The sequence below is a fragment of the Emydura macquarii genome, unplaced genomic scaffold (assembly GCF_026122565.2).
Source record: "Emydura macquarii macquarii isolate MOO-44397 ecotype Brisbane River unplaced genomic scaffold, CSIRO-AGI_Emac_v2 contig_295, whole genome shotgun sequence".
Classification (NCBI taxonomy): domain Eukaryota; kingdom Metazoa; phylum Chordata; order Testudines; family Chelidae; genus Emydura; species Emydura macquarii.
In genome coordinates this window covers 11,165,430-11,191,422 of record NW_027130432.1, presented here as the reverse complement: position 1 = coordinate 11,191,422, position 25,993 = coordinate 11,165,430, and the positions used below count along the sequence as shown (strand labels likewise).

Below are 25,993 nucleotides of genomic sequence, written 5' to 3'. Positions count from 1 at the left end.
ATAGCACCTTTAAAGACTGCCATGGGTCAGCAAGAAGGTGAAGGGGTTTCCTAGCCAGGTGGCACAATCTGGAACAATCCCGAGACTTGATGAATTAAAGTTCACAGTACAATATATTTCAACAAGTCTGCTATCACAGCAATCCAGCCGAGGGAATGAAATAGGAAAAGCAGACTGAATGTTGATTTAAAGCCACTGCTAGGCTGTTTAGTTGGTGCTTGGATTTAAACACAAACCAGTATTATCCCTGGGGACCAACCTACATTTTCCATAATCCAGAGTTGAAGATTAACCCTTTCACTCATGAACTCTTTGAAAACACATGTAAACCACAGCACAAGGAGCCCCGTTTCTAAAGCAAGATTCAATAGCACCCATTTAAAGTGAAGTACTTTTTTCTAAGTATCACAAAGCACTGAAACAACATGGCCCTTTTTTCTAACTCCTTGCAAGTAGAATTTCACAGTCTCAGTGTTTACAACGTGGGCCCTGCTGTACTGAAGATTCCATTCGTGGCTCAGTATTTTCTGCAAAGCAATATAATTTTTTCTTGTGATATCAGTACATTTTTGTCAATGTCAGCAGGCTGCTAATCAGAGCTGAAAGCAGAATAAGTACCTCTCCCTATGTTAACTTATTGGTATTACCTTATCATCCAGTTCAGCAACAGCAACACAAAGGTCTACCAGGTTAGGCTGCAGATGTCCATTCACTATCTTCTCATTATAAATATAAATCTGAAATGTATCAAAAGTAAGCAATTTTCACAGTGCATATGGTTCTTTCTTCCACCCTGCTGCAGTAGCAAAATTTGAACCAGGTTTCAAGATTGGATGGCCTTTAGGGTCTCCAGCCGGTTTTCTTCCCACAGGACACAAGGCGGGGGGGATGGACAGCAACATGAAATGCACCTCTACAAGACTCCATAGCCCCAGACCTGCCTGAATTTCAGGAATGATACAGCTATCTGGGAGTTCTACATGGCAGAGCTTTACACTGGTTGCTATGTCAGACTAATTGCAACGTAGGAGGGAAAAGAGCTGGCAGATACATAACTGCCAGAGTGACATTCCACTGTATACCACTCTCATTTCTGTTGAAAAGACAGTAACAGAATTCTGCAAGCCATAATATTAAGTCACTTAATAGTAGTAGTGTTTATAAAACACTGACCCAGAACAACCTGTGCAGCTGAAATTCATTAAATGACTCTGTATTGCAAGAGAAAAAGTATTCCTTCATTACAGTCCTAGACCTTAAAATTCCTCCAGTCCTGCAAGAGATTATCTGCCCTGTAGAGTGAACTCCACTGAACGTTGACCAAGCTGCTAACGCTGACCCTCTCAGAATTTTTAGGGCTTCAGGACTGTAACTGGTGTATCGAGAAATATATGCATTAAGCAGATCAATTTTCCATTACAGTTCAGTTGTTTATGTATTAGAAGTTAGGTAAAAAATTTCTTCTGAATCCTCATTCGAGCACATCCAATTTCAGAAGTGACTTCAGCCCACTTTTTTAGGTGCCTGAATACAGAATTAGAAGTCTGACATCCACTTTTAAAAACCTTGATCTTATTTTAGCAGCTACTTATTTGCTACATTTTCCTTCATTCCCAGCCCAGAAACCTTCCCTTCCAGGTAAAAAGGGCTAATTAAAGCTCCCTCTGAAATCTTTCAAGACATTTGCCTGGGAAGGGGCATTGGAGACGATAAAAGGCCCCCTTCTCCAGAAGCTAGATATACTATTGTCTCCTCAATGTTCCTAGCATTGCTGCAAGAAACTGTGCTCAGAGTCAAACTGCCCCTTATGGTGGTAATGCATTCTTCTACCACTATATAATGGTCTTGGCCTCTTAAATATTCCATTACCAGGCAGTCATTTAAATGGACTTCTCTGTGTTTCTGTGAATAGCTCTGGACTGCTGTATGGAACAATTATTTTAATCACATATTAAAAAGCACTTCTCTGTAGTTTTATTAAATAGTTACTGATACCACACTGAATAAGTACATAATAATCATCTGATTTTCAGAGGTACTAGGCACCCTAAACTTCCACTGAAATCCACAGTAGCTAAACGTATTAATAACTTTGAAATTCAGGTCCTCGGATTTTGCAGTAGGGGATCTTATAGTTTCTTATTTACTGAATTTAGAATTATTCCTATGTTCATAGGCTATTAAAGTAAACCAAGTCTCTTCCAGAAAAATGAGGAATGATTTTCCCGTAATCTAAAAACATGGTTTTAATCATATTGTATTACGAGGCTTTAGCACAGTAGTTCTACAGTGTAGACAGGAGCCAACTAATTAATTATGGATTAACAACAATTAGAACAGAATCAGATCTGATGCTAAGTGAACAGAGATATTTCGGCCCCGACTTTAAAAAACATGTTTATCGGTGAGTAACTAATTCTGGACACAGACACCATGACTGCATATAGAAATGGCAAAACAGATATGTAACTAGCCATCTTCATGTGCAAATACCCAATCTATGCATGTAATCCTGATAATTGAGTGCAAATCAGCCAAGGAACTGGGTGTGTTCCAAAACACAACAACAGTTTTGCACGTGCAATTCCAAAAATCAAGTTCTTTATTTTGCTTCCAATGTTTCGGATAATCAGAACCTTAATCTTTGAATTAAAAAAGAAATTGGTTATGGTTATGAATAGATACCTTCTCCTGATATTTCTCAAATCAGTTCTAATGCAGCCTTCTAATTCAGCGCTGGTGTTCTGCCATTCCTCATAAGTGACTCAGTTAAAACTGGCTATAACTTGACAACCACCGTAATTAATATTTGAATCTCTTTCCCCCACAAATCAGAAAGGGCATCTTCCAAATTTGAAAAACTTCAAGAATTTAGAGTCTTGGTCTGAATACTTTTACATTTTAACATGAGTTTGGAAAGTCTCACATAAAAAGGATAAAATAGTTTCCATTTACTATATAATCATGAATGATCTGGATAATTACACCTGGTATCAGCATCACCCTTAGATGTAAATTGTGCAATAGATAAAGAAGCACATTTCTGACAAAAAGTCAGGCTAGTTTTCTTGTCTTGACTGCATTTTAACCCCAGCCAGGTGCTGTCATCCCTGTCCTAGTGCACCTCTTTTCACTCACTCAGGGGTTCTCCAATTTGGTTCTCCAGCATCTGTCTTAGCTAAGAAACATCAGCAATGAATTGTTATCCCCTTTCGGCACACTCACCTGTCGGGCAAATGCCATCTCCACGCGATCCAAAGAGCTGCGACCTGGAGGACCCAACTCACTGATGCAACTGGGCTGTTTAACAAGAAGCACAGCAGTGATTAAGGAGTCTGTTGTTCAAATATATCACAGCTCTTTACCATGCATTTTCAGTTCAGCCATTTTGTGGTGCAAACCACTACAATGTGTTTGTTTCTACCTCATGCCTATTCACAAGACAAGGAATGGAAAACTGCTTATGGCCAGACATGCTCAAGAGGCAAAACTTATCAGCATATTTCTGAACTCTTCACATGTAGATAGCCACACTCCATGTCACTGAAATACTCTATTATAAGCTTAGTGCCAGCTAAACTAAATGCTACATTTATAAAAGGGCAGAAGCCTTCCTGACTCAGCACATAAACCAACCATTAGTTTTTTAGGATTAAGAAGAGAGATCCTCAGAAGGCATTTTAAAATTATTTGTCTGCTTATGGTTACTGACAAATTGTCTATTACGAGGTTGTATACCTTCCTATGAAGCATCTGATATTGGCCTCTGTCAGAGACAAGACACTGAACTTGAAGGAACATTGACTCCAATATGGCAATTCCTACGTTCCTCTTTTGTCCTGCTGAAATGTAGTGAGACTCAGAAAGGAATAATAATGTTGCACTGCCCACCAAAGTTGGCCCCCCATTGCTGGTAACCTTAGCAGAGAGAGATCAGTGAGTGATTCTCATCCAAAGAGGTGGCCCTTTGGATAGCTCACTACAACCACTCCGCGTTAGATTCTGTTAAGGATGGAATCAACTAAATTCATGCAACCGTGGTGCAAAATTAGTCTGCACTGTCAAATGGCCACCACAAATTGTGGGCACATTTGTCTATAAAGTCATAGCTAAAGTGAATGCTCAATACTTTTGAAAAGAGGCTATTTCCAGTGGAACGTACTTGATCAAGACAGAGCAAGTGTTTGGATGAGACACTATCAAATTTTTCCAACCAAAATACAAATCCCCCCCCCAATTCAAAATATGTTTGTTAACATGTCCCTCTGTTTTTGGTAGGAGGGGTCATTTTTTAATGGCAGTTATCCTTTGGACAGTGTCTCCCTATAGATAATTAACTACATTGTGTTTTGGTTTATAAATACGCAACTTCTGTCCATCTATACGGCCTCTAACTCAGAATTAGTTGCTTATTCTGATGAACAGTATGTGGGGTTGGATAGTTTAAAAATAAGTATGTTAATGTTAAAGCCAGTTATGGCTGGCTGGGTCCACACATATCTATTAGGCTTTATTTTATCAATATTGTCAAATGTCTTATTTTCCCTTTTTGTAACCTATCCAGGAGGTTAACAGTCTTGTGTATAGATCAGATCACCTAAAGACATTGCTTAATGACATGTTATGTCCATTATTGGAAGGGCTCAGTTTGCCACGGCTGCCTGTCTAAGCACGTCTCTATCTTTAAACAGTCTTTGTTTGAACAGTCAGCTCCAGGATGGGTTTTCTTTTCACTTCTTGTTTAGAGTAGTCAAGCTATCTTCAGATCTGTTGAAATTTGTTGGGCTTTGGCAGCACTTAATGCTACACCATTGAGATTCATATCAATGTAAAATCCAGCTTTCATTTAACAACACTTCTATTCAGCATCTGAAACTAGATAGAGCTACTCATTTTTGCAGAGTCCATGGGGATCTCTATTTAACTCTCCTCTGATAAATTGTACACATTATATTTTGTTACTGTATTTCCTACATTTGTTTAAAACCAATATTTCACACTGAAAAATCATAAGACTTACAAAGACACAGTATTAAAATCACACTGCCAAGTTGATTACCTGCTAGTATTAAAGTAGTGTCAAGAAGATACTTGAAAATATCTTTTTTTAAAAACATTTTCCTCTCAATTTTGTCCCTTTGTATTTAACAAAATACTGATTCCACCCTCTGATGTTAACAAGGATTTATGTTAACATGGCTTTTTTGGTTTGCTTCCCAGTGTGTTTGTGCTGGGATCATTGATTATGTCAGCAGAGACTTGGAAATGAGGTTTGGCTGATTGATTGGTTTTGATTTCTGTGGCACCTATCCAAAACTCTAAACACCACTTTTCACCTATGGGCAGGATATGCCATAATTACCACTTCGATTTTTCTTGCATCTTCCTCTGACACATTGGGTATTGCCACTGTCAGATACAGTACATGGTACTAGACAGACTCAGCCATGGTCCTGCATGTCAGTATCTATGGCCTGCATATCAGAGACTCCCTCTGTGTGTGTATTAATGCCACAGCTACTGCCAGTGGAGACTTTTAAACTAGATGCCACTTGGTATAGATAAAAGAGAACTATTGGCAGGATGTTCTTCACAAGAGCTGCTTGTCTCCCCAATCTTAGGCTAAAAAGGCTCAAATCTATTGACCTTCCAGGCATATGGCAACAGTTATTTGCAGGAGCCTTACAGAAGGACAGGGGTATATTTTTCTGCTTTGCCTTGTGGGCTGGTTAAGTTTATTTAATTTTTGTTGCGTGTAGGCTCTGTTACATTGTTAGGTATTTAGTTCTCCATGGATTGTGACTGTAAATTTGGAAGAGTCTAAGAGCTTTGGACAGGTGCATTCTTGCACTTAAATCTAAATAAATAAATACAAGGTTAGTACTGTCACAGAAGGAGAGGGGTTGTCTCTTATGTAACAAGGTCCCCATCACCTGGAATTCCACCTAGAAATATATCAGACGCTCAGAACACTGGTGTTTTACAGCCCCTTGGCTCAAAAAATATTGAGCCAAATTTATCCCTAGGGTAACTAGTTTGAAATCACTGAAATTGTACCAAGCACAAATTTGGACAATTATTTTTAGCTACATTATACAGATATAGTAGCTATTGATTTATTGGTTGTTTTCATTTCTCACCAACAGTGCAGTGGAGAATTATTTAAAATATGGAGATATTTAGAATATGAAAAATATGCCCATGAGATTATAAAAAATTAAAGACTGGTGAATTTAGGCATTAAGACTGATAATTTCCTCCAACTAAAAACAGCTCTTTAAAAAACACATTTTGCACCAATAAACTTACATTTTAAAAGTATTTTATGATCATTCCTAGTGGATCCCAATATTTAGAAGTCTTTGTATGTTTCTTCTAGTGCCAAATCAGCTGACACAAATTCCTCTAAACCCACCTAAATAATGACAAAAGCTTTGTTCTGAAGAACAAAGAATCTGTTAAAGCAGGTTTCCCGGGAAACAGAGGTGAAGGCAGAAATGGTGCTTTGCAGTGTCTCCCTATGCTGTGCCAGATAAATTGCAGAACTATTTAAAGAAATGCTAAATTATGGACACTGTCATTATTCACTGATGAGATTTCAACTGCTAACCCAAGCTGGGCAGGGGTGGAGGTGGGGGTGGGGGAGTATGTTGTGACCTAATGTCACTTTTCAGTCAATACCTGAAAGCTACAAATATAAAGATTGGGGCTTTCATTTCTGAATCTGATTTCTTTCTCCTTTGCTATTGTTCTGCTGTGCTGAACATATATGTGGCTGCTACTCTACAATACTGTATGACTGACAGGCCAAAATGCACAAGTTAAAATTGGAATTTAAAGTGCATGTGAAACGAGCAAACAACTCTTACTGGAATTTTTTTTTTTTAAACTTGTCTATTTTTCTTTCCTTTCATTATAAACCTTTTGTTTTGAAAATCATTTTATTAACAATTTGCCACAGATGAGAAATGCAAGTGCAACAGCTCATTCTTTTAAATATCTACTGTCTCCACCTTTCAGTAACACAAAAAAGAATTCCAGGAGTTTACAAATTGTTGTTTCTCCTCCTCTTGCATTCCTCCCTGCCTTTAACTTCCTATTAGAAGAGCCTCTGGAGCAAGTTTAGTTCCCTGTTTTGCCATTTTAGCTTTGAATTCCAGTTAGGCCTTTGGATTCTTTTAAAATCAGGTTGTTCCGTGGAATTTTTGTGGCTGAGTCAATGTGATGGAACAGCAGCATTACCTCTTGCTATTGTACTGGAAATCAGAGACAATGTTTTTAAGCACATTTAAGAAGTGGACACCAAATCAATGAGATAACATGGAAAAGGGCATCTGCCACTCCCTTCCCCGAAATGGAATAAAAGAACACTGTGCAAGCTGTCATTTTATAACCAGCAACCTTAAAGAGCTCTTACTACTGTGAAATGGGGAGAAGGGTTCATATAGGATTCTTTAGGCAGGAGGGCACAGATGATCAAATATTTAAAAGGGTAGAGATTATAAAAGAAGAGAGAAAGACTAGCAGTTAATAAGGCATCATGTATTATGTTATCATCTGAAGTGCAACAGTAGCAGGAAAAGAAACACAGGGAAAAGTGTGTTGGATAAGTTAGAGAAATATATATATGTGCACACACACACTTAAGTTTATGTAGTTTCCTATGATTTAAACGGTATGTTCTGCTTTCATTAATCACATTTGTTTCTTCATGCCAAGAATTTTATGTCTTTAAAAAGATTTTTCTGGTACCGCAATATTTATTTTCCAAGTATCCACTTCCAAAAATCGCAATTAGACGGCACTATCATTACACTTCTTTTTTAACATTAACTTTGCTCAACAATGCTGCCTTTTCAAAGGATTCCGCCTTCATTTGTACTCAGCCGAACATTAGTTTCACTTATGCACCAAACCGCATGCTTATAAAGATGCATTATTCATCAACCTCATATGCACATGAACATTTGTAAGCAGAAACCTGGGCGGACATTTTGTCAGAGCTCCAAATGGCCTGGCCAGTAGATACAATGTATTACTGTGCAGGAGACCATCACCAGGATGGAAACACCCCGGTCAAAATACTCACATTTTTGTGCAGTGCTGCCTGAAAGCATCATGAAGTCCTAGGAATTCAGGGAATGTGAAGGCATGCTACAGTGGGCAGAAGGAAGATTTAAAGCAGTAGTGCCTCTTTGTCACTGCAGGAATGGGCTGCTTGACAGCAAAGCTTTACAACAGGAGGGGAAGATAAAGGATAGAGCAAAGAGCAGCAGCTCAGAATGACAGGGCAAAAAAAAAGCCGAAGAGCTAAGGTGAACTGACCTGATTAAATGAGCAGTTCTGGAACACACAGCCAGGTTTAGGTGGTTAACACAAGAACCAAGATCTCCTCCCATTTCCCGTGCAATATGTTATTTGGAAGAAATGAGGGCGGGGAGTCAAGATTCAGAAGCAAGCCCTGAGCAGGCTTCTTTGAGTTGTAAGCTTTGCCTGTTAATTAGTTTGATTTCCATGAGTAATGTATTGGTATTTCAGTCTGCCCAAATTGGCTTGCCCAAAGCCTGAGAACTGGCTCATTGGCAAACCCACCTCCTGCTGTGTTTGGATCCGTGCCTTTTTAACTGATTCTGCATCTCCAGAGGATATCAATCAAACCTCTGCTATATTCTACAGGCTGTGTCTGTTTGTGTCACACACACACAAAACTTATTTGATTGGAACAAGGCTTTAGAAGAACAACCTGCTGTGGGGAGGTTAGATAACCAGCTTTTAACACAGTAGATGCACTTCAAACCTCTCAGACCTTTGACTTCTCCAGGCTAGAACTGGAATACATCAAGGATTTTAAATGCTCTTGAAATGACACACTGATACCACAAAAGCTTTGAAGGGGAGAGTGGAGTATAAAGACTGGATATACATCATCATTCTAGAAAACTCATTCATAAAAATTATTGGGGGAAATCTCTTTCCATCAATTTGACACTCTGTCTCAAGTGCCTTGGATGGGCTAGTGTCCATTTTGATATCAAAGACTTAGGAAGACAAGATTTGCCATCTCAGAGCAGTCCATTGGGCTACTAATTACAGTATCCAGTTTCTACCAGGAGCCAATATCTGATGCTTCAAAGAAAAGCGAAAGGAAACTCCAAAATACACACACACATACACACTCTCTCTCTCAAGACACTGGAAGATACCAGAAAAAACAGTTACCTACCTTTTATAACTGTTATTCTTCGAGATTTGCTGCTCATGTCCATTCCAAGTAGGTGTGTGCGTGTCACGTGCACAGTCGTTGGAAGGCTTTTCCCCTAGCAGTACCCATCGGGTCAGTGCAGGAACCCTCTGGAGTGGCACCATATATAGGGCACTGCCGACCCGCCATATCTGCGGCTCCTTGTTGCTGGGTGGCTCCGACAGAGGGGAAAGGTGGGTTCTTAGAATGGACATGAGTAACATCTCAAAGAACAACAGTTACGAAGGTAGGTAATCATTTTTCTTCTTTGAGTGCTGCTCATGTTGATTCCAAGTAGGTGTCTCCCAAGCTGATCCTAGGAGGAGGGGTCAGAATTCACGGAATCGCTCACTGAAGCCCTGCTCTGCCAAATGCTGCATCATCCCTGGCCTGTAGGATGATGGCATAACGTGAGGTGAACATGTGGATCAATGACCATGTTGCAGCTCTACAGATCTCCTGTGTAGGGACATGCGTCAGGAATGCTGCCAAAGAGGCCTGCACCCTTGTGCAGTCCACTATCAGTGCTGGGGCTGGCACCTTTGCCAAGTCATAGCAAGTCCTAATGCAGAACGTGATCCATGCTGAAATTCTCTGGGATGACACAGAGACCCTTCATCCTATCCACTACTGCGACCAAGAGTTGGCTTGATTTACGAAATGGTCTTGTCCTTTCGATGTAGAAAGCCAGTGCCCGCCTGACATCTAGGGAATGGAGACTTTGTTCCCTGCTACTGGCATGTGGCTTAGGGAAGAATTCTGGGAGGAAGATGTCCTGGCTCGTATGAAACTGGGACACTACCTTAGGGAGGAAGGCTGGACATGGTCGCAATAGAACACAGTGTATGGAGGTTTGGATGTCAAAGCTTTGAGATCAGATACCCTCCTGGCTGAGGTTATCGAGACCAGGAATGCCATCTTCCATGAGAGAGAAAGGACCAAGCACGTTGCTAAGGGCTCAAAGGGGCCCCATTATCCTGGAGAGCACCAGGTTAACGTCCCATGCTGGTACTGGATGGCGAACTTGGGGGTATCGCCTGTCCAGGCCCTTGAGAAAACAGGTAACCATCAGATTAGCAAAGACTGATCGACCATCCATCCCAGAATGGAATGCAGAGATCGCTGGTGGGTGAACTTTTAGGGATGACACTCCAGACATAGCTGCTTCAAGTGCAGCAGATATTCCAAGATGGGGTATTGATGCTTGCTTTGGAGAGGTGCCCTTCTGCCTTGCCCAAATCGAAAATTTCTTCCACTTGGCCAAGTTTGTAGCTCTGGTGGATGTTTTCCTGCTGCCGAGGAGAACCTCTCTAACAGGCTCCGAACATGTTTACTCTATGGGATTTAGCCATAAAGCTAAATGAACTGTGAGAGACTTGAGGTGGGATGCTGGAGGTGGCCATGGTCCTGGGTGATGAGGTCCGGCACCAATGGTAGGGCGATTGGAGTGGCCACAGATCATTCCAGCAGTATTGTGTACTAGCGTTGTCAGGGCGAGGCTGGGGCTATCAGTATGATGGACACTTTCTCCCTCCTGACCTTGAGCAGGACCTTGTGAACAAGCAGGAAGGGCAGGAATGAATAAAGCAGGTGGTCTACCCAGGGAAGGAGGAATCCATCCATCATCAAGCCTGGGCTATGGTTCAGGAATGAGCAAAATTGCTGACACTTCCTGTTGAGTCTTGTCACAAACAGATCTACCTGGGGAGCTCCCCACTGCTGGAAGATGCTGCTCATAATGTCCAGGTGAAGAGACGACTTGTGGTAGGAGGAAGGACCTGCTGAGATGGTCCACCAGCTCGTCCCGGCCGGCAAGATGTAGATGTATGGAGTGGGCTATGCAGAAATCCCACAACTTGAAGGCTTCATGGCACAGGAGAAAGGAGCATGCTCCACCCTGTCTGCTTATATAAAGCATCACTGTTGTGTTATCTGTCATGACTGATGCGCATTTGCCTTCTAGATGGGACTGGAGGTCTTGGCAGGCCACGTGAACTGCTTTCAGCTCCCTGACATTGATGTGAAGCGAGAGCTCTGTTCGGGACCAGAGGCTTGAGTCCTGAGAGCTCCTAAATGCGGTCCCCACGCCAACGCTGATGCATCTGTGACTAGAGACATCAAGCTGGGCCTGAAGAAGGGCAATCCTGCACATACTGATTAAGGACTGAGCCACCACAGGAGGGCCTTGATAACCCAAGAGGGGAGCAAAACTATCTTGTCCTGTTTGTCTCTGTTTGGTTGGTACGCTGATGCCAGCCAAGCCTGGAGAGGTCTGAGCCGTAGCCTTGCATGATGAAGCATGCATGTACATACATGTGGGCTATGTGGCTGAGCAGCTGCAAGTAGCTCTGCACCGGCATGGCAGGAAAGCACCTGAAGTCCTCTATGATGGAGCAAATGGTCTGGAAGCAAGAATTTGGTAGGAATGCTCTGGCATAAGCGGAGTCTAAGACAGCTCTTATAAACTCAATTCTCTGGGTGGAGGATAGGGTTGACTGGGGATGTTCAGCAGTAGACCCAATGTGCCAAATGTTGACTGTATCAGGGTCACATGAGCCTCTACCTGTGCCCTGCAAAAGCCCTTGACAAGCCAGTCGTCTAGATATGGGAACACCTGCACCTATTGTCTCCTCAGAAAAGTGGTGACAACTACCATGCACTTGGTTAACACTTGAGGGGCCACTGACAGGCTGAAGGGAAGGCCTGTAAATTGATAATGGGTGTGGTTTACCACAAATCTGAGGAACCTTCTGTGGGACAGGATTATTGATATATGAAAGTACGCATCCTTCAAGTCAAGGGCAGAGTACCAGGAAGGTGGGAGGGAATGATGGCAGCCAAAGATACCATGCGAAATTTCAGTTTCTTCATGAATCTGTTGAGGTTTCGCAGGTCGAGGACGGGTCTGAGACCTCCCCTGGTCTTTGGGATTAGCAAATGTTGGAAAGAGAATCCCGTTCCCCTTAACTCCTGAGGAACCTCCTCCACTGCCTCTGCCCTTAAAAGCGCTTTCACCTCCTGTATAAGAAAATGCTTGTGAGAGGGGTCCATGAAGAGGGATGGAGACGGGGGATGGGAGGGAGGGGAAGAACAGAACTGGAGAGAATATCCAAGGACTACTGTACGTAGCACCCATTGGTCTGAGATTATCTGGGCCCAAACGCGATAGAAATGAGGTAGACGGCTCAAAAAGCAGGGGTAAGGATCCGGAATTTGGCCTGGTGTGTCGCCCGGAGGCGAACCCTCAGAATGGTTGCTTGGGGCCAGAGGACTTCTTCGCTGAACCCTGACCTTCATTGGATGGGGGTTGAGATGTCCTGCCCCGTCTCCTAGAGTTATCCTGCCTAGGCTGTGTAGGGTAAAACTGCGTGGGAGGATGGGCCTTAAAGTGCTTTCTCTGAGGAGCTGGTTTATGAAGGCCCAAGGACTTCAATATTGCCCTTGAATCTTTCAGGCTGTGGAACTTGGAGTCCAAAAATAACCTCAAGCCTTCAAAAGGCAAGTCTTGTATTGTTTGCTGGACCTCTGGAAGGAGGCCCAACATCTGCAGCCATGAACACCTCCTCATGACAACCGCAGATGACATTGCTCAAGTGGCTGAGTCCACCACGTCCAGCGCAGCCTGTAGTGTGGTGCTCGCCACTACCTTGTCCTCCTCCACGAACGCTGTAATCTCCAATCTGGAGTCAGCTGGGAGTAGCTTCTTGAATTTTGACATGGTGTCCCATGAGTTGAAGTTATAGCGGTTCAAGATCGCTTGCTGGTTCGCAATACAAAGGTGAAGCCCCACGGTGAAGTAGACCTTTTTGCCAAAGAAGTCCAGCTTCTTAGAGTTCTTCGACTTGGGTGATGAGCCTTGATACCCTTGTCTCTCTCTCTCATTCACAGCCGCTACTACCCACGACCCCAGCTGCAGACGAATGAAGAGGTACTCATGCCCCTTTGAAGGCATGAAATATTTTCTTTCTATCCCCTTAGCTGTATGGGGGAAGAGAGGCAGGCATCTGCCACAGGTTTTGGTAGTAGCCTTGATGGTCTTTATGAAAGGCAATGCAACTTTCGAGGGGCCTTCTGTCCACCATGGGGTCCACTGACACAGCCCTAGGTTTTGGGCCACTCTCTGTAACAGCTCCTGGTTGGCCCAGTTGTCCACAAGGGGTGAACCAGTTGAAATTCCTGCCACCTCCTCATCAGGGGATGACAAAGATGATGCTCTGAGCAGTTCCGGGCCCTCCTGGCCCTCAGGATTGTAAATTTCTCCATGCGTGGAGATCTTGTGTTCGGTGCCAGGGTCATCTCTGGTGCCGATCCCCATGTCGCCCTCTGTTCCTGCCTTGGTGCCAATCTTGGTGCCCGCTTCAGTGCTGCGTGGTGATAAGCGAGTTTCAGGTAGTAGGGGAGCCTGTCCTTCTAAGGTGAAGTATTGGGAATCTCTAGGATAAGACCCCTGGGCCTAGTGGTATGCCCAGAGAGTCCAAAAGGTCCACTGTGCAAGCACCTGCCAGTATGCTAGCCAAGGACCCATGAGAGGGGCTTGTCCCATCTCTTTTCTGTAGCGGCGCTGCTTCAACCTATGCCGGCTACGTTTGGAGATATAGGACTCCATCTCTGAGTCAAATGACCGTGACTCAGAACGTGGAGACCACAGCGGTGCTGAGTGAGATGATGCCGGAGAGCGGCGCTGTGGAGAAGGCGACCAGTGCCACATCATGGCCGGTTTGCCTCTCGACAGCACCACGCTTTGCTGCAATGCTGGAAGTCTTACGTCTGGTGCTCTCTCTGGCCTGGCAGGGGACTGCTGAGCCATCATGTCTATCAGGTCTCTAGCCATCTCAAATGTGTCCAGGTTGGAAGGAAGATTTAATTCTTCCACCTGGCTCTTAAAGTGCTTTAAGGCCAATGGCTCTGGGGAATCCACTGGTACCAGACTCAATGGACCCCTCCGCAAGCCTGGAGTCTACAGTGCTGCCTCCGGAGGAGTAGGCGCCAGGTGCTCCAGCACAGGACTCACACCGTTAGTGCTATCCCTCCCCACTGCCTTCACTGTGGGCAAACGCCCTCTATCACTCTTTTGGAACCTCTTGTGAGGCACCGGAGAGTGGGAACGGTGCCAGGTCATCCTCAGTGCTGGGGAATGCTGGTTCCGGGATCTCTCAGTGCCAAGTCCTTCTTTGGCACCATAGACTTGCTGAGAGAGGCCAGCACACTCTGCACTGAGGTACTGAGTACTGGGCCCAAGTGGCCTGGGGCCAGTTGGGGATGGAGAGCTGCCTCTATGCAGAGGTGTTTAAGTCTAACGCTCCTCTCTTTCTTGGTCCTAGGACAGAATTCCCTGCAAATCCTACAGCAATTGGTCTGATGGGATTCATCCAATCACTTTTGGTATATGTTTATGGCAGTTCCCACATAGTTTGAACCCTTGGGACCGAGGCATGCCCCAGTTCCCAGGTGGGAGGAAACAGTGGGGGGAAATCCCCCAGAGAAAACTTTAGCTAACTAGTTAACTATTAATAACTAACTCTATTTTAACTATTTACAGGAACCACTGAAGAAGAACACTGGGGAAAATACTTGCCGAAGCAAGAGAAGATAGAAGCTCCAATGACCGTCATGGGAGGTAAGAAGGAATGAAGATGCGGGGCCCTACATACATGCCATGGAGGTGTCACTCCAGGAGGCACCTGCACCGACCCAACAGAGGAAAAACCTTCCGACAACTGTGCATACAGCATGCACACACCTACTTTGAATTGACATGAGCAAGCACTGAAAGAAAAATAGCTTCCAAGTCTACAGATTCTCACATCACAAGACAATGGGATGGTCTTGCCTAGTTTTAAATGAGTTTAGCTTGCATTATTTGCTATTTCTAATACAGCAATGCTGGACAGCCTGCTGCGAAGTCACAGTAAAGCACCAGTAAAATACCTTCCAGAGTGAGGGTGTTTCCATAAAAAGAAATGTATCAACTGGAATTAACCTATATTTAAGAGATCAGCAATCAAAAAGGAATATTTCATTAACAACTTTTAATTATTTCCAAATCCCCATAGAGACCATAGCCCATTAACATCGGTATTTAAAAAAAAACAAAAACAAAAAACACACCATGCAGTTTGCAGAGCCTAAACCGCTCCCGTGAGCAGCAGCTTTACAGAAGAGAAGAGAAAAAAAGCAAGGCTAAAAAAAGGGGGCTGTTTTCAGGCTTTTAAATATAGTGATATGCTGCTTCTCCTCTTCAAGGTTATAGTTTTGCATGGAATAGTGGCTGGTGGGCTGATGTAACTGCACGCTCCAGGCCTGGTGCTTCCAGAACAAAAGAAATAGCGTTACCATAGCTTTGTGCTCAATTGTGAGACGTTTTACTCACAATGTGGAGTTTGTTTGTTTTTTTGGGGAGCAGGGGGAAGAAAGAGAATATACTGGGTAATTGTTTAAAATCAAAAGTTGTACAGAAGTTTATATCCAGCTTTTAAACACGGGGATTAAGCTTTCCTTAAATTATTTTGTTACTCTTTGATTCATTTTAATTAATTTGCATTCAATGAACATATAGTAGAGGTTTCAGAAACATAAAACACCAACCTCTGCAGAAAATGGCACCTTCAATAGGCACCCAACCTGTGTCTGAAGCATATGAAATAGAGGTGTCTTGCAATTAATCTGGTCTCAGCTCAGAGAAACTTGGGGTATAAACCCTCCTGACCCAAATCACACTCCCATGCTTCTCTGTTCATTTAGTTTCTCCAAATCGTCCCATACAAAGTCAAATAAGTGACTGTAGCTGCCCCCTGTAGGAGGAAGGAATGCCATCTAGGCTGGTACAGGATAATATTGGAGAGAGACAGCATAACAGTAAGGTCTAAACACTGCCCTCAGTTACACTCAGGCAGCTCCAAGGACTTCACTAGAACTGCCTTGGTATTACGGAAGACAAAGTTCACCCCAATGGGGTTGATATGGATCCATGTGTCTAACAAATTCCAACCTTTGCAAATTGTTGCATAATAAATGGGTAGAACAATAAGTATTCTACTGTATAAATCATTAAGTAAATAAAAAATATATTTAAAAGTCCTGGTCACTTTAGAATTCACTAGAGGATTAAAATAAAGGCAACTAACTCTCCTTTTTCATGCAATCATATCTGTACAAAAATTTACATTGAATTCAGCAACACTGGAAGACTAGCTGTGAGTGTATTGTATATAACCATGCACAATGTTTATCAAGGTTCAGAAATACCTCGTTTTCCTGGGTAAAATCTAGAGCATCTTCTCCTGAAGCAAGTAGTGTATGAAGGATCCTTTGTTTCACCTGTTCCCATTCGACCAGCATTGATTCTCGGTGGTACTCTTCAGCCATACCAAAAGTCTATTAGAAAAGAATAATAAAAGCTAAGGAACACAAAGAAACACCAAATAGTCTCTAAAGGCCAAAATAAATTATAATCACTAACTAGTTCTGCTGTAAGTAGAGCATAGACAGGCGTCAAAATAAAAGAAAAACATTAACTAATTAAACCAGTTGAAAGAGCCCTCCAGAGCCAATGTCCAGCAGTTAATAATTTAGCAGGAATTATTGTTCAGGTTTTTGATGATTCAAACACAAGCAGGGGCTAGCAAAATGAAGGCATTCTAACACACGTCTAGCTCTGTAAAGTCAGTGCCTTGAACAATCAAGCCCTGCTCCTGGTTGGTACTTCTAGGCACTACTGTAATACAAATAATATTAAAAATATGTTTGCGGTCAAAGATGTACATTATTGATGCAAAATACGGAACAATCTGAGGTTCGTTCCATCATTTCCGGACACACCACAGGGAATCTGTTGAATTCCCAACTTTCAACAGTTGGTGTCAATTGCAGCTTCTGTTGCCAAGAAGTTTGGAGTAGAAATACAGATGATGCAGTATTTGTGCACAGACTTGCTGTACCAAGAGCAGAAAAGGTTTCTTATCACCTTAACTACAGGTTTAATTTTGAATCAGATTGTCCAATTAAATGGAAGTAAGGGAATTGTCATTTGCAACATCTGCTCCACTTGTAGGTGTCAAGAAGCATTTTGGACATGCCTTGTGTATTCACTTTTGCATGACAGACAATTAGTTAGGAATGGGGGGATTCTCCTTGCTCCATAAGAGGCAGGTCGCTCTGCCCCTCTTCTTAAGGTTCTGGCACCTATAGCCACCTCACATCACTTATCAAATACTTCCTCAGTATTCAATGCTACTATCACGAACTAGGAAAACCAGCAATAACACAACTAGAACTGAGACCCAGGTAGGAATCCAGATTTGTGGCTCCCACAACTGGAATGTAAATTTGAAAGGCCAGACACAAAGTCATCCTTTTCCGCTAGAGAGGTTTCCCGGTATAAGATAGCGTGTACCAAGCTCCACGTTCATGCTTGGCAGATCTCTGCAACAGAACCCTTCTTCTTCTTGGCCCAAGTCAATGTCCTAGTAGAAGAGGCCTTCATTCCATACGGATGAGGACAATCCTCTGCTAAATAGGCTTCCTTTACTGCTACTTTATTCCTTTATAGCTACTGACCATTTGGTTAACTCAGGGCTAGAGGCTATTTCACCTTTTGAAAAGCACTAAAAAGTGAGTCTGATCTACTGAAATTCTTGCTCCTATGCAAACAGAATACCCCTGATTATGTCCAAGGTATGCTAAAAGGATCTCTGAAGAAGAGATTAGGCTGGGGAAAAAAAACAAAATAGACTAATTGCTTGATTCCTATGGATGTCTGAACGTTCTCTGCACACAGAACTCTGTATTGTGCTAAGGGCCATCTTATTCGTAAGAAAAATCAGAAAGGGTGGTACCTACGTAAAAGAGAAGGCCACTCCCCAAGCCTGCTTGTGGTGGTGACAGCCACCAAAGTGCCTACCTTAAAGGAATGCCAAAAACCCAAGACTGTGACTAAGAGTTCAAATAGGGGAAAGCATTCTGTGAAGCGCCAAGCTAAGTTTCTACAATGGCACAATGGGCCATGTCTTGAGTATCAGATCCTTTAGTGTCTTCATGAATGTGGACACTGAAAGATGGGATCCCTTCCAAGGAACCCCATCTGCTTCCAGTGATGATGCATGACCTTTCAGATTACAAAAGGCCACTCCCTAGCAAAACTCCTGGACCTGCAAGATAGAACAGTGTTCAGCTCTTCAAATCCTTTCAGCACACCAGTATTGAATCCTGCCAGGATTTTAACAAGGTGCTGATCACTTCTGTGGACAAGCCTGGTGTCTTCTCTCACATGCAAGACCTCTGACGTGCAGCTGTCCTGGTGCACAGAGACATACTCACCCTAAGACAAAATAAGATTTGGAGCAGGATAGGTGATTCTTCCAGGGAAAGGTGCAGCAACCAACTGAACCCTGTGTCAGAAGGCCATTCCTGGGTCAGGAGATTCACCCTACCTGCTTTGGCATGCTAAAGAACCTGAGAAATGAGTGAGAACTCAGGCTCCTTGAACTGAGTGCTGGAGGTTGCTGTCATAAACAAGTTCAACAAATGGGCTTCCTAGTGAACGTAGAATAGCTGAGTTCAAGGGTCAAGCTCTGAGTTCAAGGGATCAACCACATTGGCACGGACCTTAAATAACTCGTCTCTCTGCTGTGGCCCTGCCTCTGGAGACTGGCTGCTTCTTCCCACCATTTCAAAGACTGATTCTGTGCCATACAGGTCCTGCAAAGTCACTGACACCTGCACAAGGAGGGCTTTTCTTGATCAAAAAGATGCCTGTAGAGTCAGTCTGGGGCAGGGACCCCAGGGCTCATGACATCTCTCCGGCAGCCTATGAAATATATACACTGAATTGGTGAAGGCTGATCTGGCAGCTGGTCTCTCCCAGCATTCCTTACTACTAATCTCTTTGATGTCCTCATGGACAGGGAAGCACATTGCAGGCCTTTCCCTGTATTTCAAAAGCCTCCCTCAGGGGCACACCATCTACATTGACTTTAGCAAAGCTTTCGATACGGTGTCGCATGGTATAGTTAAAGTATGGGTTGGATGAATGGACTATAAAGTGTATAGAAAACTGGCTCGATCATCGGTCTCAGCGGGTAGTGTGATCAACACTCGATGTCTAGCTGGCAGCCGGTATCAAGCAGAGTGCCCAGGGGTCAGTCCTGGGGCCGGTTTTGTTCAACATCTTCATTAATGTTCTAGAGGGTGAGGTAGATTGCACCCTCAGCAAATTCATGGATGACACAAAGCTGGTAGATACACTGAAGGGTAGAGATAGGATACAGAATGACACAGACAAACTGGAGGATTGGGCCAAAAGAAATCTGATGAGGTTCAACAAGGACAAGTGCAGAGTCCTGCACTTAGGACAGAAGAATCCGATCCACAGTTACAGACTGGGGACTGTCTGGCTAGGCAGCAGTTCTGCAGAAAAGAACCCAGTGGTTATAGCAAACAAGAAGATGGGTATGAGTCAACAGTGTGCTTTGTTGCCAAGGCGGCTAACGACATATTGGGCTGAATTAGTAGGAGCATTGCCAGCAGATCAAGGGAAGTGATTATTCCCCTCTATTTGGCACTAGTGTGACCACATCTGGAGTAGTGTGTACAGTTTTGGGCCCCCCGCTACAGAAAGGATGTGGACAAATTGGAGAGAATCCAGTGGAGGGCAATGAGAATAATTGTGGAGCTGAGGAACATGACTTATGAGGAGAGGCTGAGGGATCTGGGCTTGTTTAGTCTGCAGAAGAGAAGAGTGAGGGGGGATTTGATAGTGGCCTTCAACTACCTGAAGGGGGGTTCCAAAGAGGATGGAGCTAGGCTGTTCTCAGTGTTAGTAGATGACAGAACAAGGAGCAATGGTCTCAAGTTGCATTGAGGTAGTTCTAGATTGGATATTAGAAAAAACTTTTTCACTAAGAGGGTGGTGAAGCACTAGAATGGTTACCTAGGGAGGTGGTGGAATCTCCATCCTTAAACGTTTTTAGGGCTCGGCTTGACAAAGCCCTGGCTGGGATGATTTAGTTGGGTTTGGTCCTGCTCTGAGCAGGGGGTTGGATTAGATGCCTCCTAAGAACCTTCCAACCCTAATCTTCCATGATTCTATGAACTGCTGAGACACCGTGCCCTTCATCTATGACTTTTAAACTCATGGAAGGAAAGGGGTTGCTCGCTATTCATTCAGCAACAGCACTAGAAAAAGAGTGCTGCTTCATTGCAGTCTCATTAATTACTGCTGTGATGGTGACAAATAGCCTCAAATAAATGAGACAGAAAATATCCTTACATCCTCTAACTCCAGATAGAGATGAAATGACCTTAGAACTTCACTTCCTTTCCCTCATCCAACTCTCTCTCTTTCACATACACAGACACAATTTTACACTGTGGCATGTGACTAAATGTTTTGGTTGGCTTCACTAATTTTTTTCGTCTCATTATGGCCCAATGTTAGAATACTGTCAATCGGAAAAAACATGAATCAGTAAACATGATTTCATAAAAGGCTGTGGCATTTGACAGCAAACATTTAATTGTGGTGCCTGCATATGACTAGACCATGAAATTTTTGTTTCTTTCTTATTGTATAATATTAAATAATAAATGGATCCAGCTATGCTGCATGTTTCCACTGTAGTGTCATTACCTTTATGATTAAACAGAAATCCAAATTAGGTTTTAAAACAAGTGCTTCAAGTATCTGTGTGTATCTGGAAGCAGTGCTGTAATATTTCTGCACCCAGCTTCAGCGAATATCATTTTTATATACAGAGAATTTAGCTCTGAGCACTAAAACCAAACCATTTAATAAGGATGTTTCAAATGTTATATATACAATAGTTAAATCTCATAATACGATTGCTTGCTAGACACTGAACACAAGTACTCACTGTATGTAGGGAGCATTACAACTTAGCATATACACGTCTAAATTGAGACATGCTTACAGTGAATTCACTGCATATTGTCCTTTTATGGAAAGTTATCATCTTGGGGTTCTATTCCCTCTCCAAGGCATTTCTTAATAAGTAAGGATCACAGTGTTTCTCAGTGACACAAAGGGGACATAGCCACTTTAATAAAGTGGTTCTAATGTCCAACACTGTGTTGCGTGTGTCTCAGATCTATTATCAAACACACAAAGGCTACCCCACTTGTTAACAGAATTACTGCATTCTCAAAATCAGACTCATTATATAGTGCAAGGGCTTTCTGAGCCTACAGTTTCAAAGGCTATGTACACAAAAACAAATTCTACTCTATTCATAGAGCAGGAGTAAGCAATAGCTGCCATTTATAATTGTTCCATACACTGTGAAAGAATCAAGAGCTTTTAAATTTGGTCTGTTTATCAAATACAACATTTAATTTGTAGAAATGTCCTTCAGGATTTTTTGAAATACTCCTTTCCAACTTACTCTCTTCCTGGACTCTTCAATGGCTGACAGCAATGCATTATCTTTTTCATTCTTCAGGAATCCCTACGGAAAGGAGAAATACAGTTTCAGTTGAAGATCATCCTTGCACTTATAATATCAGATGCAGATTGTACTGCTCAGCTCTTCCAACTTTAAGAAGTGCTAGCAGCTTTCTCCCCAGTCCGCTCCTGAGGAGTTTAAAGGTCATTTTATTTCACTCAAGGTACAGTAAGATGCCCATAAAACTCAATGTGAAAATGAAAATACATTAATCCCCTTTTAATATGCATTAAATCCTAGTGAAATGTCCTGCTTCTGTTCTCTTTTATCTCGATGTCCCAGCAACTGCTTCCTATCACTCTCGGTTTGAGGGAACTGGGATGAAAGCCTGTTAGAGCGATAAGCTGAGATAAGATTGTTGGGCCCTAGTAAGTAAAAAAGGTTTTGACTTAGCAGCTTCAGGCAAGAGCAGAGTTCTTAAAGGCCAACTGGAAATCATGAATAAGAGCTTAACAAAATTAGTTGCAAAAGAGTAAAAAAGACTAAACAGTTGTACACCGGAAAAGTTTGCAAACAGTCCCTTCCCTCCTCCCCCAAGCACATCACAAAAAGAGGATTTTTAAAAAATCTTTATATATTATTTATCTACACACACAAATAGCTGACCTGCATGTAAGAGGAAATGGGCTGTCCTACGTTAGCAAAACGTGCAAACATTGCAGTTAATACCTTGTCTGCATGTTGTTTTTGTGTTGCTCTTCATCAGGAAGAGCATACAAGATTTTGGGTGGACCTCATTTATTACCTCCAGAAGCAAGTAGTAAGATGCCCTTATTAGAGCAGAATTCACATATCTTTATTTTGTAATTTCGCTGTGATGTATCTCCAATTACCAAACCACCCAGGTTTGTTATTCCTAGACTTGGAGTCAATTCATTAGTAAGCCTTAAAAAAACCCCACCCACCAACTTCTATTTTCCCTAAAAGTATCAACTACAATGACTGATAAAACAGGAGCAACTTAAAACTCTGTACGTATTACCATCAGACAATTGCTATGTAAGTCATACATACAGGGGTAACCAGAATATGAACCCTTGTTTTTCAGCTCCCCCCAAAAATCCAGGCCTGAACCAGTTTAGCTATTAGAGAACTCTTTAGCTGATAACAATAGCAGGGCCCCTATGCTGTGCCCCAGCCACTAGATGGCAATATAACAGAGAGCCAAAGCAGGTGACATATGTTTTGCCTTTATTGAATGATTTTTTTTTAAACTAAGCACCAAGGATGGATGAATTTCAAATTCTAAAGATAAATTAAGACAGATGATCCTTGGGTGTGTTGCCTTTTAACAGCAGGGTTGGGGACTATTACTACAGCTGCCAGTGACTGCTCTAGTCACATACTGACTGGCGCAGGACTGAATCTTTGATTGGCTCCTCTCCTAACCACTCCCCCCCCCATATCACTAATCAATAAGGTTTGCTGCTGTCTTCGGGGGGTCATTCCGTGAGTGCGCATCTCTTTAATTTAAGAGACTTCTGAGCAATAATGCTGGTCTCTCACAGGCAGGGTCGCCAGGATATCAAGACTCTTTGTCCAGCATACCAAGCAGAGGACAAGTTTCCTCTCCTTCCAGGAGCACTCTGATGTTACAGAGAATGGCACATGCCTCCTGTACCATGTGTTATTGCTGTTCACTTTTCATGAAGAAAACACTTCCTCCAAGACCCAGATCTGCAGGTGTCTAGATGGGATAGAAGCCAAAGGTGTTGAGTGTAACACTGGAAATTCCAGGTCCCTGTGACATTTGATGAGGTCGCTCTCTAGGAGAACTTTTTTTTTTTTTTTTTTTAAATGAAGATGTACCTCATGTTAAACTTTAGGTCTGTAACATGACAAATCACTTTTAAGTTAAACAGAAGCTAATCATTCAGCTTCTGAAGGAGGAGCTTCCAGCAGCTGCTATTGGAATTAATCCCAGCTACTTAATTCATGTTTTGTTTTACCAAAAATAAATTCCGGTACTTGTTACATGTGGGTCTGTAACCAGGACTGTCATACATTAAAAATGTATAGGACTACCAGCTACTATCACTTATTCCTTAAATGTTGATTACATTGCCACTTAGTGGCATAAGGCTTATTGTTTTAAGCATAGATTAATATTTGCATACATCTGCTTTGAGGAAAATTCTCTCTGGAATCAGGAAGGATGGTAGGATTGGAGTGGGGGAGAGAGGAATGTGGGAGGAGACACTTCACAAATATTTATTAATTTCCACATCACCCCTGTGAGATGAAGGGGTAGCATTATACCAGTTTTACAGCTGGAGAACTGAGGCACACAGAAAGTTTCCACTAATTTTGCATGCCCAATTTGACACACCTAAGACCTGATTATTCAGAGTACATAGCATTATATAGGACTTCATATGTTCAAAGTAAAGCTCCCATTGATGTCAATTGCAGTTGTGAGTACTCAGTCCTTCCGCAAATCAGATCCCAGTGTGCCAAGTCAGGGCCATAAAAAAAGAGGAACACACAATTAGTTACAACCTGTGAAAAGTTAGGTTTAAGTGACTTGACTAGCATCACACAAGAACTCTGTGGCAAAAGCAGGAATAGAATCCAATTCTCCAGGAAAGCATTCAGATGTCTTCACTATGAGTCCATCCTCTCACTTCCTGCAATCCTTTGCCTAATTCACAAAACACCTTTCAGCTTCTGCAACAAAAAAAGCAAGGGTCTTACAGACTTCTTCAGTACACAACCTCCAGAGCACGTTCATCCTGTGGACTGAATCAGGCAGCGGTCTTCTGGAAAAAACAGTTTGTGATCATGTAATTAAAGATTATATCACAACGCATCCACACAAGAGGGATGAGTTATGCTTTTGGGGGCCTAACTTTGCAACCTGAATAATGTTTTTAATATAGTTTGTGTGTGTATAATTTCCTAAAAGTTTTAAAAAAGCAAAGTGAAAAATAGAAATTCCATCATGTGGCATATCTGATACCCACACGGGTCACTAGAAGGGTTGGAATCTTTAGACAGACTGCAGAGGTCTCTGCCACTTGAGTTTAGACTAACTGATATCAGCAGTAGGTTGTTATCTTCTATATGAGCCAGCATTTAAGGGGGAGGAAACACCCTGCCAGTGGATGTTACAGGTATCTGTTGACAGCAGAGGGATAGTGAGACTCTGGAATCTTGGGTTCCGTTTCAGACTCTGGATGGGGTGCCCTCTAGTGAATACAGACCCATCTGCCCCATCTTCCACAAGTTTGACCCTTTCTGCCCTGTCCCCTTCCTCTCTCTTTCCCATCCCAGATCCTCATACCATTTCCCAGTTTCCAATCCTCATATTTCTCATTCCAGTCCCAGTCTCCTTGCCCAGCCCGTCCTAGTCTCTTCTCATCCTCCAATCCCAGCTTTTTCCAATCTCTCCCCAGGTCTGGCTTTTGTCCCTTCTGTATTTATATCAGGTGACTTCCTCCTCCTCCTCACTGCCTGGTTGTGAGCATGGTTGTCACGAAAGCACAAAAAATAGTCTCCCTGATCTCAGTTCTGATACCCAGCCCACAGCAGCTCACAGCTGCGTTTGTCCTGCTCAGCCCCTGCAGCCCCAGGCTGGAGTAATGACCCAGGCTGGAGTAACCCCCCAGTGCAGGAGGATGAATTCTTTAGGGAATTTAGCTTTGACGCTCTAACAAGCCTCTATGGCACATACAAACTGCAGTTTTTCTAAAGCTCAAATTGGCCAGCTCTGGGCAGATTTTCATGGAGACAGCAGCTGGCACATCCCTGACACAAAGGCCATCACTCTGCCTATGTTCAGGACCCTGAAATTATGGCGCTAGATCTACTTTAAAAAAAAAAAAAAAAAATTGCCAGAATTTTTTTAATATGGGCAAACCAACATCTTTTTCTGTCACCTCATTCTCAGAAATAGCTGAACCATTTTGGCTGAAATTTTCAAAGAAAAAAATAAATGAGCCTAAGGTAGACATATTGCATGGAGAATTTCAGCCCAAACTATTAAAGTTTGGCATGGTTATAAGTTTCTGAAAACAGGATCTTATAAGGGGAGGCGCTCAACTACCTTCATAATAAGCAGTGCTCTCAGCCCTACCTATAATAACCCAGCCTCAATTTTGTCCACTTTACAGCATAATGTAGTTACAGCCTCTGATCAAAAAGAATCTCTAATCCTGTCCTAAAAGTTAACTTGTAAATTAACATGAAATGTGGATAAGACTTTAGAGTAAAAAAGACATGATCTATTCTAAGGCACGTTGACCACTTTCCTAGGTAAAGTAAGCTCTTCTACCATAAGTGACGACTGACAGTA

General features: G+C 42.6%; 1 protein-coding gene across 1 annotated transcript in view; it reads right to left on the bottom strand.

Moving 5' to 3' along the window:
* The window catches only part of NUP93 (nucleoporin 93), a 116,425-nt gene that overhangs the window by 26,268 nt on the left and 64,164 nt on the right, over positions 1-25,993 (bottom strand). The window contains exons 4-7 of the mRNA XM_067552075.1: positions 21,640-21,702; positions 16,487-16,615; positions 3,226-3,300; positions 648-737 (exon numbers count right to left, since the gene is read on the bottom strand). Coding sequence (XP_067408176.1) covers positions 648-737; positions 3,226-3,300; positions 16,487-16,615; positions 21,640-21,702 — 357 coding nt within the window. The remainder of the gene's footprint in view (positions 1-647; positions 738-3,225; positions 3,301-16,486; positions 16,616-21,639; positions 21,703-25,993) is intronic.